Source organism: Neolamprologus brichardi, chromosome 9 (assembly GCF_056152115.1).
Source record: "Neolamprologus brichardi isolate AB-2024 chromosome 9, ASM5615211v1, whole genome shotgun sequence".
NCBI classification, from domain to species: Eukaryota; Metazoa; Chordata; class Actinopteri; order Cichliformes; family Cichlidae; genus Neolamprologus; species Neolamprologus brichardi.
The window spans coordinates 38,766,557-38,786,374 of NC_142112.1; the positions used below are offsets into that span (position 1 = coordinate 38,766,557).

Below are 19,818 nucleotides of genomic sequence, written 5' to 3' on the forward strand. Positions count from 1 at the left end.
TGGCCGCCCCTCCCTGAGCCTGGTTCTGCCGGAGGTTTCTTCCTGTTAAAAGGGAGTTTTTCCTTCCCACTGTCGCCAAAGTGCTTGCTCATAGGGGGTCATATGATTGTTGGGCTTTTCTCTGTATCTATGAAGCGCCTTGAGGCGACATTTGTTGTGATTTGGCGCTATATAAATAAAATTGAATTGAATTGAATTGAATTGAAGAGGCCGACAGCACTGAACACAACAGCAGACTGGTGGCTAATAAACAGTGAATGATGCAGAAACAGATGTTTGAAGCTGTTCTTGGAGTACACTGAGAGAGAGAGAGCTGTGCAGGCAGGAACAGCCAAAGTCAGAGAGAATTCATGAGCATATTTATCAAACGTGAAGCAGAGTTTGGATCTTCTTTTGCTGCTGCTTCACTCATTTTTGATTGGAGACAGATGAAACCTGCAGCTTCAGGATCTGTGAGCTGTCCACTTTCAGCCCCGACGGCGTGTCCGTGTACGTGCCGTCGAGTGAACGATCCACGCTCTGTGTTTCCATCTTTGTGTGTTTAGCTGCTCTCATTTACTGTTTTATCTGTTTGGTTGTTGTTGAAATACTTTTGTGAGCTTTAAGCTGAGATTCTGGCAAAATACATTTATATTAAACATCGATTCAGGATTGAATGAATCAACATCGTTTTATTCAAATTAAAACCATTTAAATGGGAACATGAATTTTTTACAGCCGCCTCTAATGCTGGGTAATGTCAGCTGGTCCATGTGCAGCTGGCTGTGAGGCTCAGGGAGCGTGTACAAAGTGCAACACTGAAAGAACATCATCCATAAATATTGAGTAATAACTGGACTCTCATACAGCGAGACTCAAATGCCTTTAAACATCAGCTTATCCTGCTGATCCAAGTCCAACACTGAGTTTGTAAAAACATGTTTGTCAATCATTTTGTTTGGTTTCTGAGGAAAATGATTCAATAACTTGCTGCTAATACACAACATTTCATCATATTTCCTCATAACCCTCTTTTGTCTGACCATTTGATCCCATTTGAATTTGCAATAAAGGATCCACAGAGTTTGGTGACAATAATGACAGTAGATGTTTGTGTGATGGAAGCAAATGAGTGTGTGATGTTCTTTCAGTGTTGCACTTTGTAGACGCTCCCTGAGCACTGGTCTCAAAGCCAGCTGCACATAGAGACCAGTGTTGTTAGTCCAGGTCAGAAGATGACTTGTTGGAATGAAAATGAGCTTGTAGTTTGTCTGCTTTAATAATGTGACTGGAAAAAGGTGTTGGACTTCAAATATGTCCATTTCTTTCACACTTCACCTTTAAAAGTGAAGCCATGTGGTTCCTGGAAGGAAAAACACAACTTTTTCAAGTCTTTGCCCTGTTTTTATGAGAAATGTACGACTTTAATGTGAAACATTCAGAGTTTTTTTCTCTTGTTGTGTTTGTTTGAAGCTGCTTCCTGTTGGCTTCAGCTGTTTGGAGTTTCCATTTTCTAAACTTCTACATTCTGAACCTTCTTCAGCTCTGAACAGATGATGAAACACTGAATGATTTCAAGCACTTTGTCTAATAAACTTACATCTTTCATTCTTTATACAGATTGGAGACCTGTGGTTTGTCAGAGATCAGCTGTGATTATCTGGCAGCAGCACTGAAGTCCAACCCCTCCCATCTGAGACAGCTGAAGCTGGGTAGAAACAACGAGCTGCAGGATGCAGGAGTGAAGCATCTGTGTGGTTTCCTGGAGAGTCCAGGATGTAAACTTGAAACTCTGAGGTCAGTCAGCATGTTTTAGTTGTGCTGAGATGAATATGATGTGAAAGTTGTGCTGACACTAAACTGCAGACATCAGGCTGATATTATACTGATCCACACTGAGGATCTTCATGGTAAAGTCTGTTTTCTTCTTCTCTGGTTTAGTCCATTGACTGCAGCAGAACAATGTTCACATTTCAAACAGTGAGACCCAACGTATGGCCTGCGGCCCACACGCGGCCTGCCCACCTTTCCTGATTCAGAGAGAGGGGACCCTGATTAACTGTGTAGCTTCTTCCTCACAGTTCTAAGGTTCAAAGGTCACGGCACACAGCAATCTGTGAAACAGTTTGGAGCAGGAATTATTGCACATTTACAAACTGACACTGCTGCACGGCATGCTGGGTAATGCCAACTGCTCAGGTAGTCATATGCTTTGATGTGAGCTGGAGGCGGAGACATTCCCTGATGACATCACACTGAGTGTTGGTGAATATGAAGTTTCCTTGTGAATGATTTCCAGCTTTGACTGTAACAGTGTGAAGGCAGTGATCACAGCAAAAACTGCTTGAAGTATTTGGACTGACAGAAACATGTGGACAGCTTTTGTTCTGAGGGTTTAGACAGAGTCTGCCTCTGTGTGTGCTCACTGTGTTTAATCCTTTAAGACTGGTCGGGGCGGGCACGCTCCGTTGTGCATAACTTGTCAGGGTCCTGGGTCTCCTGACCCAGCATGTTTAGTTCTTTGTGCTTTTTGTATTATTGTACTTGTGAGTTATTCTATGGTTTCTAGTTTCGATCCCTTCATGTTTCTCTGTGTCCCCTCTGTTCTGTGTAAGTCTGTCTGCATGTTTGAGTTTCCCTCTGTGTCTTTCGGTTCTGAGAGTCCTCTACCTTATGGTTTGTCTCTGTGTTTCTTAGTTGCTGTCTCCACCGTGTTCGCGTCTCTGTGTGATACTTCCTGTTTTACTTTGAAGGTCCGTGTCTTATGTGAATGCGTCCTGCTTTGCTTGTCTCGTCAGTTCTGATTTCTCCCAGCTGTGCCCTCCTTCTGTGTCTCATTCCCCTCGTTACTTCCCAGTGTATTTAAACCCTGTGTTTCTCTGAGTCAGTGTCGCGTCGTCCCTCAAGCTGTGTGTTTCCTCGTGTGCCTCTCTGCAAAGTGTGAGTTAATATTTTCCCAGTTTAGTTTAGTTTAGTTTTGTATGCTTTCCCCTGTCAGCAAATAAAGCTGAGTTTTTTGAGTTCATCCCTCGAGTCTGAATGCCTGCATCTTGGGTCCAACTCCTGCCTGCCACACAGCGATTCATGACATAACTATTTTTAAATCTCTGTAGAACTGGAACCACATAAGCTAGCGCAATAATTTGTTTTGCATATGGAACCGGAGGAGTTGTACTTACATCTTATGCCATCAGCTTGTCCTCGGTCACGGTTTTCTTCCACTTATAGCTTTGCAAAAACTGCATAAAAAGCACTTGCAGCAACAAAAACATAATATTCCAGAAACACGCTTTGCCGATCCGATCAGCTGTTTGCAACACTTCCTAGGTTGGAATAGACGTCAGCGCGAACTATCACGTGTCCGCCATTACCTGCCCGAAACCAGAAATGATGTCATTTTTGTGGAAAATTTAGGTGTTTTTTTTTTAACCTTCAGGGCCTTATAAACCTACACTGGTGTTTTTAAAAGTCATGTTTAACTTTATGCTTTTCTGAGTCGTTTCTGGGATGCTTAGGACTCATATTGCTGCTGGAAATAGTTTATTTTGATGCACATTCTGTTTGTTTGCAAATTTGCAGTATAATATTTATTTTCCTTTTTCCTGCAGTATATAAAAATTGGTGTATTCCCGTGGGCTGTCAGAACTCTTAATGCAAACTAGTGTGTAAAGACTTCCCCAACACATCCACCCTGACACTGCTGTTGATCATCTATGTGCAATATCTCAGTCTTTCCATGTTCTGTGCAATTATTTTGGTCCCAGTCTGTTTCAATGTTTCCAACTATATACACCATGTATATAGTTCCACTCACATATGTATACATATACACTGTTTTTTTTTTTTTTCTATTTATTTATTTTCCGCCTTCGTTGTATATCGGTTTCTCTTCTTCTTACTTTAGCACCTTTGTGGTTCAGCTACCCAATTTCGCTGTGCAAGAAACTGCACAATGACAATAAAAAGCTCTAAGTCTCAGTGTATCTCAAAAATGAAACTATGAAGACACTCAAAATAAATTTCCTGTGGTGGGAAACTATTTTGTGCAACTTTTTGTATTTACAGTTTTGAGGGATAAGCCTCTTGAATTTCTCCAACTAGAAATATATGTAAAAACACAATGATTATCCGTTTTTTGTAGTTTATTGCACTTTTTTGTAATTCATGTAGTTTCTATGCACTTAATGCAGACATATTATTTAAGTTTGGGCTATAATGGTTGTATTGATGTATAGCAACTTGAAATGCTCCCAAAGTTTGCTCCACAGCATGTGAAAATATAAAGATAAGCTCTGACGGACTAAAAAAAAACATTTTCTGCAAAAAATGTCACTTCCGGTTTCGGGCAGGTAATGGCGGACACGTGATAGTTCGCGCTGACGTCTATTCCAACATAGGAAGTGTTGCAAACAGCTGATCGGATCGGCAAAGCGTGTTTCTGGCATATTATGTTTTTGTTGCTGCAAGTGCTTTTTATTCAGTTTTTGCAAAGCTATAAGTGGAAGAAAACCGTGACCGAGGACAAGCTGATGGCATAAGATGTAAGTACAACTCCTCCGGTTCCATATGCAAAACAAATTATTGCGCTAGCTTATGTGGTTCCAGTTCTACAGAGATTTAAAAATAGTTACGCAAAATGGAGCGTGCCCGCCCCGACTGGTCTTAAAGGGTTAATAAAAATATTAGACTATAAGGTTTATTCCAGGAACTGATCACAGTCAGGTCAATCAGCTCTGAGCATGCTCAGTCTGAGTTATGGATACTACGGTTCAAAATGGCAACGGGTAAATTAAAACCAGAAGCTCCGTGTGAATCCAGAGGAGCAGGAACATGAATAATGACAGTAGATGTTTGTGTGATGGAAGCAAATGAGTGTGTGATGTTCTTTCAGTGTTGCACTTTGTAGACGCTCCCTGAGCACTGGTCTCACAGCCAGCTGGACATAGAGACCAGTGTTGTTAGTCCAGGTCAGAAGATGACTTGTTGGAATGAAAATGAGCTTGTAGTTTGTCTGCTTTAATAATGTGACTGGAAAAAGGTGTTGGACTTCAAATATGTCCATTTCTTTCACACTTCACCTTTAAAAGTGAAGCCATGTGGTTCCTGGAAGGAAAAACACGACTTTTTCAAGTCTTTGTCCTGTTTTTATGGGAAATGTACGACTTTAAGGTGAAACATTCAGAGTTTTTTCTCTTGTTGTGTTTGTTTGAAGCTGCTTCCTGTTGGCTTCAGCTGTTTGGAGTTTCCATTTTCTAAACTTCTACATTCTGAACCTTCTTCAGCTCTGAACAGATGATGAAACACTGAATGATTTCAAGCACTTTGTCTAATAAACTTACATCTTTCATTCTTTGTACAGATTGGAGCACTGTGGTTTGTCAGAGATCAGCTGTGATTATCTGGCAGCAGCACTGAAGTCCAACCCCTCCCATCTGAGACAGCTGAAGCTGAGCTGGAACAAGCTGCAGGATCCAGGAGTGAAGCATCTGTGTGGTTTCCTGGAGAGTCCAGGATGTGGACTTGAAACTCTGAGGTCAGTCAGCATGTTTTAGTTGTGCTGAGATGAATATGATGTGAAAGTTGTGCTGACACTAAACTGCAGACATCAGGCTGATATTATACTGATCCACACTGAGGATCTTCATGGTAAAGTCTGTTTTCTTCTTCTCTGGTTTAGTCCATTGACTGCAGCAGAACAATGTTCACATTTCAAACCTTCAAAGAAGAAGAAAAATCCTCCACTGGATAATTCACTGTGAAACTCTCCAACTCTTCATTCCACCTTAAAGTCTGTGTGACACTGAAATCCAAAGCAAAATGTGCGTTTGCTTTACAGACAGCAGTCCAACACAAACATACACACATCATCCAAAACACAGTCCAACATCCAAATCTCCTCCACTGCCAGCATGAATGATGGGAAAGAGAAGGAGGAACACTCTGACATTCAGGGTTAGAATGAGTTTCATGAAGCAGACTGTGAAGATCAAAGCTGCATTAGAAAGCTTACATGAATGAATGAGTGGACAGAAGTGGACAGAGATCATCTGAAGCACTTCAAAGGCTTTAAATCAGCACATTTCTCTTTATTCTTTATCAACTCTGTTAGTTTCTCTCAGTTTTCTGTGGAATGAAGCTAACAGCAGGCTAATAAGATGCTGACCAATAGGTTTCTATTAAAGGTTGTAATTTGTATATGAAAAAGTGCTTTGGCTCAGCAGGGATCAGCTTACAGGTAGAATACAGCTGCTGGATGGGATTAGCATGTCATAGCTATCTACCAAACTGCTAACTGGAGGATTTCAGACCATCTATGGATCATTTTTGCTAACTGTTTATTCAGCTTAGGCTCACAGGGCTGCAGCCTGTGCCCTAGCTGTCATAGGGCAAGAGGCGTGGTCCACCTGCACAGGTGAGCAGTCCATCACATGGCCAACAGAGAGAGACAGACAAGCACTCTCTCACATCCACACCTACAGCCAATTTAGAAGCACCAATGAACCTAAGCAGCATTTCATTGGACTGTGGGAGAACATCCAACCTCCACAGAAAGGCCAACAAGCTTCAACCTACAACCTTCTTGCTTTAAGGCACTAGTGTGAACCACTTTCCCCATTTCAGCCCAAATCCTGCATCTTCCTCTTTCTGACTCCAGGCCAGCTCCACTAACACTTTCTCATCAGACACTGCCACCTAGTGGAGGAAGTCTTAGTTCCATTTGAAGCTTCAGATTACAGTTAGTTCCTTTACAAAGAGGTGGAGGTGGTGGGGCCACAGCACTGAGTGCCATAGGACACTTAACCTTTGTTTCCATATGCTGGGAACTTCCTGTTGTTCCAAGGAGGACTGGAAAATGTGTGAAAATCTCCCAGTCAGTTCCTCACAGCACACTTCAATCATTTCCCTCCCACAGCATCAGGACCAGGGCTTTTTCTCTCTTTGGTCCCACTAAGAGATTTCCACACAAACACCTCATCAGTGGGACTCTCAGAGCTACCAGCCCTTTGCTACAATCACAAAGCTCTTCATTGAAATCAATGATATCAAAGCTGGAATCAAATGAGTCCAAGTCTTCTGCTGATTCAGCATCACATTCATCTTTGCTCCTTGTTCTGCATCCCCACCATGGACTTCATTCCTTTCCAAGCCAGCCTTGAGTGTCCTTTATTCAGCTCATCCTCTGCTTTACTTTTACACCTGATTTTAGCTGCTTTATCTCTCTTTCAACAAGTTTCTGTGCCTCAATCTTTTTCCTCTCTCCCTCATAACAAGACAGCTTCTTCTGCCTGAGAACATGTTGGAGTGATTTACTAATCCAGGGCTGCTTATTGGGGAAAATACTTCCTGTTTCCAAAGTAATCCCCATTTTTCTAGAAAGAAATGTCAGTAGAAATCGATGATCTAAGTGAGAACATGAGCCTTTAAAAAGTCCCAGTGGGTGCAGTCAAAGCAGTCCCTCAGTCCCAGTATAGAGTCTTTGGTCCAGACTGGAACAACTGTGTGCCCAGTTTGAGCTCTCTTCAGTGCTGTGACCTGACAGACCCAGAGGGGCCATCACATCACATTTAGAAGCTCCCCTAATGGAGCCACAACACATGTCCAATACTTAGTCTGTCTTGTTGGACCAACTGGAAGAAATGATTCAAGGACTTAGTCACAGAACAGAGATTCAAATCTCCAAAATCCAACTGGCTACATCAGGACATATAGTCTGAAACTCTGCACAGTTTCCTGTTTGAAGCTGCTTCCTGTTGGCTTCAGCTGTTTGGAGTTTCCATTTTCTAAACTTCTACATTCTGAACCTTCTTCAGCTCTGAACAGATGATGAAACACTGAATGATTTCAAGCACTTTGTCTGATAAACTTACATCTTTCATTCTTTATACAGATTGGAGCGCTGTGGTTTGTCAAAGATCAGCTGTGATTATCTGGCAGCAGCACTGAAGTCCAACCCCTCCCATCTGAGACAGCTGGACCTGACCTACAACCACCTGTATGATCCAGATGTGAAGCAGCTGTCTGATCTTCAGCAGAGTCCAGACTACAGACTGGAGACTCTGGAGTAAGTAGAGTGATGGAGTGAGTGGGTGGTGCTGTCAGCAGTATTGTACTAAACACAGTCAGTATGAAACAAAGATCCAGTGTTTCCTGTAAAGCTGCAGCTTCTCAGTGAAGCTGTGAGAGGAGAACGGTGACAGGCTTAAGGATTGGACACAAACACTTCCTGTTTCTCACCTTTATGGTCACCATAGTAACGGCTGACACACTCTGATCAAACACTGTCAACAGCCAATCAGCTCTCTGAACAAAGCAGCACGCAGACCAATGACTGCATTCATTTCCAAGTTTAAAGCAGTGAAGAACACAGTCTGTAGGTGAGGAAGAATTTAGTGAGAGCAGATGTTTGGATGGAATTCCTCCAGTTAACAGCTGGAACGTCCATCTGGATTGTTGGGCTTGTTGTTGGGGTTCCTACAGAGCTCAGAGTGGACACACCAAGGTTCTTCTAATGAATGAAAGTCCAAACTCAAACTAGGAGGGAAAAACATTTTCAGCAACTTCAATAAAAATCCAAAGATTAGAGAAAGTGAAGCAACAATGAGTCCTAGTACAGTCTCAGCACTGAAGTCCCTGCTGCTCTTTATACTGGATGTGCTGCATCACTGACTGACAGCTGATGAAGAGTCTCTGGAAACACTCGTTTATCTCCTCTGCTCTTCCTCCTTCTCTCTGCAGGTGGTCAGGACTGCCACGACTCTTCCTCTGAGAACAGCTCCACTGTCAGACACAATGTAGAGTCCAGCATCACCCCTGTGTGTCCCTCTGGATCTGACAGAGGATCATCAGTGTATCTGGACTGCTCTGCTGCTGCTCTGTCCTTCTACAGTCTCTGCACAGTCTCTGTCTCACTCTGGAAAGATTTTACAACTTGTGTAATTACAGAACATTAATATTATATTCAAACATGTGATCTTCTCTTTATTTCTGAATCTTTACCAAATAAAGAAAAACCAAACTAACAAAGAGAACCTGTCGTGTCCTTTTTCACCACATCTGTGAATCTTTTCTGTGTTTTTCCTCTTTTCCTCCTTCCTGCAGCTCCATCTTCATCATTCTGTGTCCAGTATATGTGAACATGTCCAAAGCATCTGAGCCTCATGTTACCCGTTTGTGTGAGTTACGCCTGTCGTTGTGTTGTGGTGTATAAATCAGGGGCAGGAGACAGCGCTGGATCTCTGAGTTCTTTACTGTCAATTTCTGCAACATCTGCAATATCTAGAAATGCAAACCTGTGAGCTGTGTGTGTTGTGCGTCTGCTCGGCCACCTCTCCTCCGGCCATGCTGGAAGCAGCTGTGCGTTTGACAGTTTTATCGACTCTACAATAATCGAACAAATTAAATGTTCAAAAATATCAACTTAAGCACTTCAAAGTCAACAAAAAGCTTAAAACAATTAAATAATATTTCAGTGAAAAAACAACAGCTCATGAGAACGATACACAAAATAATACAGAAACAAACAAACACAACTTATTAACCAGGATCCATGTTTTTGTCACAAACACTGAATCAGCTGATTCACTCTTTATGTTTCTGAGTTTTGTGATTATAGTTCTGGTTTCTGTTTCTGTGTCTTCACTGTGTCCCACGTCTCCTTACTTTGGACTCTGTATTTCCTGTTTTACTTTGACAGTCCTGTGTTAGTGTTTCCTGTCTCGTGTGTGTAATTGGTCCCAGCTGTGTTTCCTTCCTGTCTCCCGTTCCCTGATTACTAAACTGCGTCCACGCCGCCGGCGCTCCTCTCCACAGCTGGATTCCAGGATTTCAGAGCATCCAGCTGTGGTGAGTGATGGAGACACTTTCTCTGCTCCCTCAGTAATCAGGACAGTTGATTGAACATCAGAGAACATAAAGGACTGTTTTTCACCTGCCCGTTCTGAACCTGGACATTAAAGACTGCTGGCTTCAAGGACATTAATCCCAGTGTCAGCCAGCCAATAACAGCCTGTGTTTTTCAGCTCTTTAGGAGTCAGAAATGAGAAAGACACAGACTGCTAACCTCTCCCTGCAGGAAATAAGCTCCGCCTCTTCCTTTCCTGTATATGAGTGATTTGATTCTGACATGAGACACAATGAGTTTTCTGTTTATTGTGACTTAAAGCGAGCAGCAAAGACACTAAACTGTGTGTTTCCAGCTGAAGCTGCTTTTTGTGTTGCTCCCACAATACTGTCTAAAACAGTCAGTGAGGAAAACTCAGTTTCTGCTTCCAAGCTCATTGTGAGAGGGCACATTGTGTTCCTGCAAGTGCTGATTTTGTCTGCGTCCCTGAGTTTAGTGAGCTGCCTCCAAGGACGTGTGAAACCCAGTGTGTTAAGGCTGCATCTCCCAGATGTTTCCACCTTTCCAGCACAGATGATAAATGTTCCCACAAAGGCTCAGCAAAAGACTGTTTTACTTTCTGAGTGTTGGCCTCAAGAGATTGCTCACTGAGCACCTGAGTGTTTCTGGGACATCGGACACTAACTGGAACTTCAAGTCTGGTTCTGAAGCTGCACATGCAAAGACTGTTTCTGGTTGTAGAGATCTGGCTGTTCCAGGGATTGTAACCTCCCCAGGGCCTCCCCAGAGGCTGAGCTGCTGACCTCAGCTGACTCTGGAGCCTTGAAGGTAACTAAGTTTGCACCGCTCGGGTGAGTCAGCTGCAACAGCCTCCACAGAGAGCTCACGCAAGCTTACCCAGCCTGCTGAGGAGTTTATGCTGCTGCAGCCCAAAAGGCATCCTGAGCTGGCTGACAGCCACCCACAGCTTCAGCTGCCTCAGCCAGGGGTCTCCACACCTGCTGGCCCTGCATCTGCTCCGACTGGGGGCTCCGGGGAGCCGCGCCAGCCATCCATCTCTGCTGGGGCTCCTGTTTGAGAATGTAGGAGTGTAAACTTCAAATATCTGCTCGGTTTGTCAAGATATCACATATTTGCAAAAGTGCTCCGACGTTTTTGGAGACGTCTGTTACCCACCAGCTCGATAGCTGACCGGGGCGAGAACAGCGAACTCCCAGCACATCGTTTTCAAACCCCCGCAGTCTTTGGCTACTATTAAATATCAACACTTCACCAGGTTCTTTTGATTCCTCAGAGGCATCCGATGGAAGACAAAACACTGCTCAATAGATCATTCAACACTTAATTTTCTTACACAATTAGAGTCCTGCATAAACTGTTGCTGCGGAGCTCCAAATGGTGGTGCGCCCCTGACAGTTTTATTACAGAAGCTCTGTCATTCTAGTCTAAACAACAGTGTCTCAGTAACTTTCCACTAGAAGATGCTCGCCTGGTATCTACATTTTCTCAGGTCTATAGCCGTCTACCCCCCAAGGACACATGGTCTAATGCCTTTATTTTCAGGGCTGTGTCCACTTAATACTACACTATTAAGTTTAATTAAGTTTAATAAGTTCAATACTACACTGTATTACTATATGCAGTGTTGTGTAAAGCAGTTTCACCCCGGTTCTTTTTTCTTCCTCAGGCCATCAGAGACGACACCAGACTCAGTACTCGTTTCACAAAACCTCATCTTCAGTTACGCATGAACCTTCTAGAAGGGGAGATGCAAGGCCGGTGTCCCTCTGCAAATCTCAGCTCCTTTGTCTATTGCACACAGTTTTATAGAAGTGACCCCCATTCTAAGCCCTCTACGATGTGCCATAAAACTAAAGCACTGTGTTTGTGTGTGTGTGAGCACGGGAGTGCCTGCATGTGCGTATGTGCATATATGTGTATGTGTCTCTGCGTACGTCACTTCCTGTCGGTCAAAGTCCATCTCCCTTCCTGACCAAAGTTATCCCGTTACAAACACTGAGACCCCACCCAGGTATCCTCTGGGGAATTTCCACTCAGCTTTAGCTTCTCTTTGTCTTATTTTCACAGCTCAAGGTGGGGGAGGGTCTCCTACAAGTCTACTCCTAAGTTTATGACACATTCAGGCCTTTTTTACATCCAGGGCAGTGAGTGTCAGTGTCTCTACACTATGTCCTCAAAATCCCACTCTAGCGGACAGCTAGAGTGGGATTTTCACGGCACATTCTGCACCACATCTCTGTCCGTTCATCATTTGTTTGAAGCCAGCTCACCTCCTGCAACCACTTTTCCGAGGATACACACTTCTTTTGCAGTTCGGACTCCTTCTGACATTTCTTTGGAGGTGGAGGAAGTAATTGCTTAAAGCAGCTTCTTCGACATCTTTAAGAGTTCTAAACAAATGTCTGTCCTCCTCCAGAAAATCTTATTTATTTATTTTGTTTTATTTATTTCGACGCACCTGCGGACCACTCATGTGCACCCCTGGTTATTTGGCATTTTAGTTAATATAAAGCATAGAATTGAAGCACTTCAAATAATTCCATCCCATCACTGCTCAGGTTAAACATGATATATAAGTCACTCAGACAACTTAAAAATGTTGTTGTTTGACTTTTTTCAGTGTTTTATTTGTTCCTGAGTAAATCGGTTTGGCTGAGATTAGAGTTATAATTTTCACACAGCTGAATAAACATCAAACTGATTAAACAGAAGTGTGAGACGGTCGAGAGTTTACTCCAGTGTCCTGTTATATTTTAGACAGCAAGGAGCAGACAGCTGAGTTTATTAAACTCCACCGAGACAGCGGTGACACAAATCTGAAGGCCAGACCATCACAGCCGCTCACTTCCCGCCTACCCGACCTTTGGAGGACCCGGCCCACGTAGACCTTGAAGGCCGGGTCCTCAGGAGGATGCAGCCTGTGAATTTGGACACGCCATGACACATGATGTTCTACACCTGATGTGTTTAAATGAGCTCTACAGGTGAACAGACGTATTAACGTTAGCAGCATAATAAACTGTCCTGTCACTGAAGGCCCAACAAGGACGTGGTGCTGAATGCATCCAGACCCCTGCTGACTGTCTTTGCAGCTTCGGTCAAAGGTACAGTGTCCACTGTGACCCTGAGAGCAGGATACAGCCAGAGGTGAGTCAGCAGTTACAAACTAAATGCTGCTGACATGAATCAAACTGCTGGATAACCCACTGGTCATGAAAACAGCACCTTTCTGTTGGTTTTTAGCAAACACAATTTCACTTAAAGTTTGGCCCAAATTACCATCCAACATTTCAAGTTTTCCTGACTACAAATCCAGAGATTGTGACTCTGATGGTCAAAGACCAAGAGGGGACAGAAACCTGGAAATCATCTGTTTACCTGCAGGTAAGGTTGCTGCCAGAAGCCAGAGCAGAAATGACCCTGCAAACATCTGGTTCTTTCATAAAAGTTCAACTGAAATCATACTTAAGTCTCTTTTCACCTGCAGGTCAGCGTCCTGTTACATGTCTGTTATCTATCTTTGTTCCTTCAGCACCAAGAACAGAAACCTTAATGAGGAGTGTCCCAGCTGAGGCCCGAGTCCCAGCAGCTGAGAGGCTGCTCACAGTTCGCTCACAGTTTATTGAAAGAGTGTCTGAAACTGTTTTAGAGTGAAAGTTGGACTGACAATGTTGTGACTGTTTCATGAGAAAGAGCAGGAAAACAACCATCACACACCCAGACACAGTGCTGGGATTAGAATTAGACTTTAGAGCAAATGTAGGACAAAAGCTTTAATATGAAAGAGGAAAACCCAACAACAGCCAGAGCATGAAGCTCAAAACTGTACCAACCACCAAGAAAGCTGACAGGCCTGTGACACGTCAGAGACGCCGTTCAAATCATAAAGAAGTTGGTTTATTGACAACATGTAAAAAACCAAAAGAATCAACCTTCAGTTTAGAGCGAGTCGACCAATCAGGCACAGCAGCAGCTCTAGAATAAGCAACAGTTTTATGTATTACAAACAACCTTTCATATACACACATACATATGGCTCATATGCTGTTTAAAAAGGGCTCAAAGACCCAACAGATTACACAAAGTACAAAAATACTTTCATTCAGACAACAGTCAGCTGTGCACGAGACAGAGACTACAGTTAGTAACATGGACTCACTTTGTTTCAGACACGACACAAAGTAACACAAAGCCACAAAGAGCAGAAACATCAAAAAGGAGGCAGAGCAGCAGCAACTCTCCATGAGCTGTGAGGCTAACAGCCACCCACACTTCCTGTGATGCACAATGAAAACAACATTAAGCTGAAGGATGATAACAACAGAAAGAAGTCTAAGCTAACGTTACACAGCGCTCACACAGCGCTGACTGTACAGGCCTCACACAGCTACGACCTGCATCCACAACACCTGATTCTACTGAACACAAACAAGTTAATGATATCTGAGCAATCCAGGGAAGGCTTCCAGGAACGTGAGGATCCACAGACAGCTCTACAACAGCATCAGTCAGCAACAATGTTACTGATCACTGACTCTTTCATCCTTTTATACTCAATCAAAAAGTGCTGTGTTCACATTTGTTTCTGCTGAAATCCAGAGACTGAAAAAGTTTGAATAAACTGACTGAACTTCTCACGAGTCCAACCGTGAGGAACACTTCCCCCCATGACACATCACAGGAGAACGTCTCAGTGGAGGGGGGGCAGTAGCTCAGTTTAGGCAGTCGCACTCAGAATCGATGCCTCCAGTCAGGGTCAAACGTGGTCCTCAGAAACCTGCAGATGTTTGGCTCTCGCTGGTCTCTGCGTCTGTAGACTGAGCTGATGTTTCTCCAGGTGTCTGGTAAAAGGACGACGCTGCTGTCCAATGAGGCGAGGAGAGAAGTAGCCAAACAGGCGAGAGCCGTGAAGGAGGAACGGCGGGCAGCTCTGGATGCCCGACATAAATACCTGATGAGCAGGCTGGCAGACGCCGGCAGCCTGGAGGAGGCGGCGGTGGAAGACGCCATCGTCTCTGATGACAGAGTAAGTTCAGAGACGTGATCCTTCCTCAGAGTTGAACCTTTGAGTCATTAATGTCTGATTCTTCCAGTTCAGTCTGATCCATGAATTCTTTGCTGCAAACGGATCCAAGAAGCTGATTTTCTTCTATCAGGATGTCAAACAGGTAACTTTGATCACATTTCAATGACGGACACATGAAGGTCTAACCGCTCTTCATAATCTGCTGTTTGTTGCACTTTGTATTCATATCTTTTAATATCTGCCTTTCTCCCAGAGTCTGTCCTCCTGTCAGTCTTCCTTTGTGGACGCATCAAACTCAGCTGTGGCTCAGAGGAAACTCTTCCTCACTACGGGGAACTCTGAGGTTGGCTTCAGCTTTTTATGCTTAGTTCATGTGAGAATCACAGAAAAATGCTGATATGAGTGGAAGGTTCTGCTGGGAAATTGGCAAAGAGCAGATTATTGAACAGCGAGGCAGACAGTTCTTTCAGTGATGCCAGTTTATTAGAAACGAGGACTGTGGGGCTGCTGGAAGTCAGGACGCCCGTTCTCTGGATAAACCTGACAGCTGAGGTGGAGAGCAGGATTTATCCACAGACGGCTTCTTCCAAGCAAATGTCCTGAACACACCTGAGCTGAGTGTTACACAGAAACGTGTCTTAAAGCACGAGCCTGGATCAGACTCGAGGACTCAGAGCTGTGTGACGTCACATTGATCCACCTCTCGGGGTTTTTGTGTTCTGATGTATCTGATTTCTCTTTAAGCTCCAAACAATCCCGAGCCTACGATTCATCATTGTCCTGTTCAGAGACGATGAGCCTGAGCGTGTTTGTGTTTCCATGGATCAAACTGTGCTGCTTTGTTTGGTTAACGAGGTGATTAAAGTCTTTGAGCAAACACTGGATGACTGACAGCTGCAGGCTGAACATCAGGAGGTCGAGAGGCCGAAGTCTGAGGAGCTCAAAGCTCCACAAACACTTATTCACAGAAAAAAAGGACTACAAACATGGAGGAGCAGCAACGTGAGCTAAAGGCTACATGCTAATAACATTTCCCCTGGATGTGGTTTGAACAGGATCATGAATGATGAAGTATTTAAAGTCAGTTCCAGCCTGAGTCGGTGCCGTGTTGGCAGCTCTGATATGCAGAAACGTTCAAACATGGGACAGGAATAAAAACACTCCTGTGACGTCAGAGTTTATGAATGATGACAAACTGTTGCTTGTTTTTAGAAACTTTGTTGATGCTTAAAATGATCAGGAAATAAAAGCTGAATAGATCCACTTCAAACAGGAGAAGCTTTCCAGTTTGCATCAGCTGGGAAACTCGCTCATATCCAGTGTTGGGCAAGTTACTTTCAAACAGTCATTAAACTTTCATTAAGTCATTAATTATAGTTACTAATTACTTATTCAAAAAAGTAACTTAGTAACTGAGGGACAAGGTTGTAGATGTAATTAATTACTTGAAAAGTAACTATTGTGTTACTTTAAAAGTACCCTCTGGGCTCCAGGGTATAATCGGCCATTGTGAACTCCTTTTGTCAGGGTCCTGGGTCGCAGCGTTTTGTGTTTCCTTTTGGTTTCATCTTGTGTTTGGTGTTTATTCTGAGTTTGTATTCGTTCTTAGGGTTTGGTTCTTATGTTTAGTGCTTCCGTGTTTTCTCAGCCCTGCCTGTGTCTGTCCTCTGTTCCTGTCCTTGTGTTGTAAAACAGTCTGTGTGTTTCCTGTTTTACTTTGAAGGTTTGTGTCTCGTCTTGTGGTCCAGCTGTGCTCCCCTCCTGTGTGTCGTCCCCTCATTACCTGGTGTGTATTTATAGTGTGTGTCTGCCTGTGTTGGCGTCGTCTGCATGACTCTGTGTGTCTCCGTGTCCATCGGTGTGTCTCCACGTCTCTCTGCCTTCTTCGTGTCATCTCTGTGTTTCCCTGCTGCCCTCATGTTTTCTGCTTTGTCTGTTAGTTTGTCCCAGTTTAGCATGATGTTCGCTTCTTCCCTCACCTTTGTTATTGTCATTGTAAATAAATCTCCACTTGCATCTCCACCGCCGTCTGCATCTCGGGTCCTCATTCATTCCACCGCACGACTGCTGCCCCAGCCGTGACAACTGTTGATGTTTCCTCCACATTTACCTTTAAAAACTATTTACTTTGCCTTGTTTGGTCTCATTGTTTTCAGCACAACCTCACGTGTCTGAATCTACACGTATGTTTTCATTTTGACAAACTGTATTAACACAACTGATCTAAAATCAGACAGAAAACATAAAAAGTTATATTTACTGTAACAACCACGAACATGTTTAACGAATCATTTTCATAACTTTAAATATAAATTTGAAAATTATACACAAGCTTTACAAACAACAAAGTTATTTGCAGCCATTTACCTTTTACCATTTTTTTAATAACCATTAAACTGTTTCCAGAACAATCAGCTGTTCTTCAATAAGATGCCACAAATTATTTGTGCGACTCCAAAATAATAATTAGTGTCCAGTATAAAGGTGAAGATCACAGCCTGATACCTGCAGGTCTGACAGCAGCTCATAAGCAGAGAGGTCTCGCTGCTGTCCTCAGACAGTCAACATGAAACTATTGAGGAACAAACACGCGTTTATATTGTTCATCATGACTGGTTTTACTGGCCTATCAACACAGTTTATAAACTGGTAAATGTCACCTTGTTGCTTTGTCTGTAAGTGGTCATGTGATTGACCACGACTCCTTTATTCTTCCTCAGTCAAACAGCAGCACTCATGCGATTGTTTTGCCCCCTGAGCTCCAGCTGTTGTGCCAAAAAGTGATGGTCTGTCTGCGGGAGCACAGCTGCTTAAAGCTGCAGCGCCCAGATTACTTACAGCTACTTCCTGCAGCTGATATAAGCTGCTGGAAGCTGAACACAGCTTCAACCGTCTGTTTGTTGAAACATAGTAACGCACCGCCCCACATTTTCTTGTTAGTAACTGTAACGGCGTTGTAACGATAGGAATAGTAATTAGATTACTCGTTACTGAAAAAAGTAGCGCCGTTACTCCCATCACTGGTAACGAGCAGCCTGCAGAGCTCTCCAACCACCCCGTCTTTAAAGCCCATGAAAGGTTTTCCTTTGCATGGTGAACTTTGGTGACAGAGTGCAGAGGAAGTGCTCTGTCTGCGTCACGTTAAAGGAACCTGAACTCCATCACGTTCTGTATTTCCAGCCTTTACTGGGGAAATGTCTGTTCTTCCTGAGAACCACTGAGAAGGCCATAACCACCGCTAACGTGCAGCAGGTCAGTAACTGGTCTGGGTCACCTCCTCACCTGCAACTTTAACAAACTGCACAGACCTCATTGGTTGACCGTGACATGGATGCAGCCAATCATTCTGATCTTCTGGTGCAACCTGATGTTTCCAGGAAGTGAACTTTGGCGTGTTGGACTGCAGCGGCGGCGGCGGCAGCGGCGGCGGCGGCGTCCTGAACAGTCTGGAAACTCTGCTGACTCACATCATGTTACCTGCTCTCAGGTCGCAGCAGGTAAAACACCTCCATCCATTCAGGCTTTCACTGAGCACAAGAAGGGAGATGTTTTAAGCTTCCAGTGATCACATGACGCCATATATGAAGACTTTGTTGATGGTGGGAAGGAAGAACTCTCTTTAAACAGGAAGAGACTGACAGCAAAGAAAGGGGCAGGGAGGGGCAGCCATGAGGGGTCAATCCTGTGAAGAGAAGCCAGTGTAGGAGAAATCTGCTGTTTCTAGTCCCTGTCAGGACTCTTGCTGCAGCATTTTGGATCAACTGAAGGCTTTTCAGGGAGTTTTTAGGACTTCCTGATAATAATGAATTACAGTCGTCCAGCCTGGAAGTAATAAATGCAGGAACTAGTTTTTCAGCGTCACTCTGAGACAGGATATTTCTAACTGTAGCCCTCATTTACTCAATACCATTAAATAAATGGGCTTTGGGTTCTTTTTCTAGTGTACTCTCGTACGATATTTTTTAAATTAACTTCTCTTTTGTTTCTGGGATCAATGAAGCTTATTCCTTAACAGTAGCACTACACACAAAAATGAACACTAGTGTCTATAGTGCAGTAAATCATGTCATACACCATGTAAAGTAGAGCATTGCAACCCTCCTTTAATTTACCAAACAATGAAAACAAAATAATAAAATGGCAGATTTCAGTATTCAGGCAAACCAAAAAACGCACACAGCAATTTACCCACTGTACACAGAATCTCCACATATACAGTGTAAACCACCAGTGATAAAACAATTACAGTCCCAAACTAAACCTAAAGCCGGCAGAGATAAACCCTACGTTGCAGGCCTGTATTGCTCCAGTATAAATCCAAAAGATCTCCCAACCGGAAGTTCTTCACTCAACCAGCAAAACATAAATAAATAAACTCAGTACCTTGTGAAACGTGCAATTCCCACCAGATTAATCCAGGCAACAGGTTGTCTTCAGCTCCTTCAGAAACACTCCGCTCTGAATGCAGTAGCACAAAGATGAGGAAGGTCCGTGATCTCCACGTGCTCCACAAGCTTCCTGTTTTAGCTTCCCACGTTGCCAGAGGTAGTCTGAGTGAGCGGGCACTCAGATGCTGTGTCCCAATTCGGGGTATGCACGCTTGAAGTACGCACACTACGCGTACTACGGACGGTGCGTACTATAAATACGAGAAGTGCGGAAGTGAGAGGCTTGTGAAATGGGACGGTATATGCTTCGTCGCGCTGTAAAGGTTGCCTAGCAACCATGATACTAACCGCGAGACACGTTACATACAGCTTTGTTTGACAGAAATGAAGGAGAAAAATGTTTTGTTGGTCATTCATTTTTGTCATGACATCACTTTGATTAGTTGAGTATCTGAGGCTGAGACCACAGGACTGTAAAACATGATTCAAGGGCTTCATTTCTGTACTGAACAGTCATTTAAGATTAGCTAGTAAATAATAATTAGTTAATGTTGTTCATGAGA

General features: G+C 43.5%; 2 protein-coding genes across 4 annotated transcripts in view; both read left to right on the forward strand.

Annotated features, from left to right (window-relative positions):
• LOC148101640 (protein NLRC3-like) overlaps positions 1 to 19,818 on the forward strand; it is a 91,150-nt gene that overhangs the window by 20,269 nt on the left and 51,063 nt on the right. The window contains exons 4-7 of one of the 3 annotated variants that reach the window (XM_087846578.1): positions 1,600 to 1,776; positions 5,339 to 5,512; positions 7,868 to 8,041; positions 8,716 to 8,995. In XM_087846578.1, coding sequence (XP_087702704.1) covers positions 1,600 to 1,776; positions 5,339 to 5,512; positions 7,868 to 8,041; positions 8,716 to 8,746 — 556 coding nt within the window. In that variant the 3' untranslated portion in view covers positions 8,747 to 8,995. Of the gene's footprint in view, positions 1 to 1,599; positions 1,777 to 5,338; positions 5,513 to 7,867; positions 8,042 to 8,715; positions 8,996 to 19,818 lie in introns of those variants that run through there. The other 2 variants (XM_087846580.1, XM_087846579.1) reach the window with 2 other exon arrangements.
• On the forward strand, positions 14,665 to 18,421 carry LOC148101641 (dynein axonemal heavy chain 5-like). The gene is made up of 5 exons (XM_087846623.1): positions 14,665 to 14,867; positions 14,935 to 15,009; positions 15,121 to 15,210; positions 18,048 to 18,119; positions 18,245 to 18,421. The coding sequence occupies exons 1-5, from the start codon at positions 14,667 to 14,669 to the stop codon at positions 18,419 to 18,421; spliced, it is 615 nt and encodes a 204-aa protein (XP_087702749.1). The 5' UTR covers positions 14,665 to 14,666.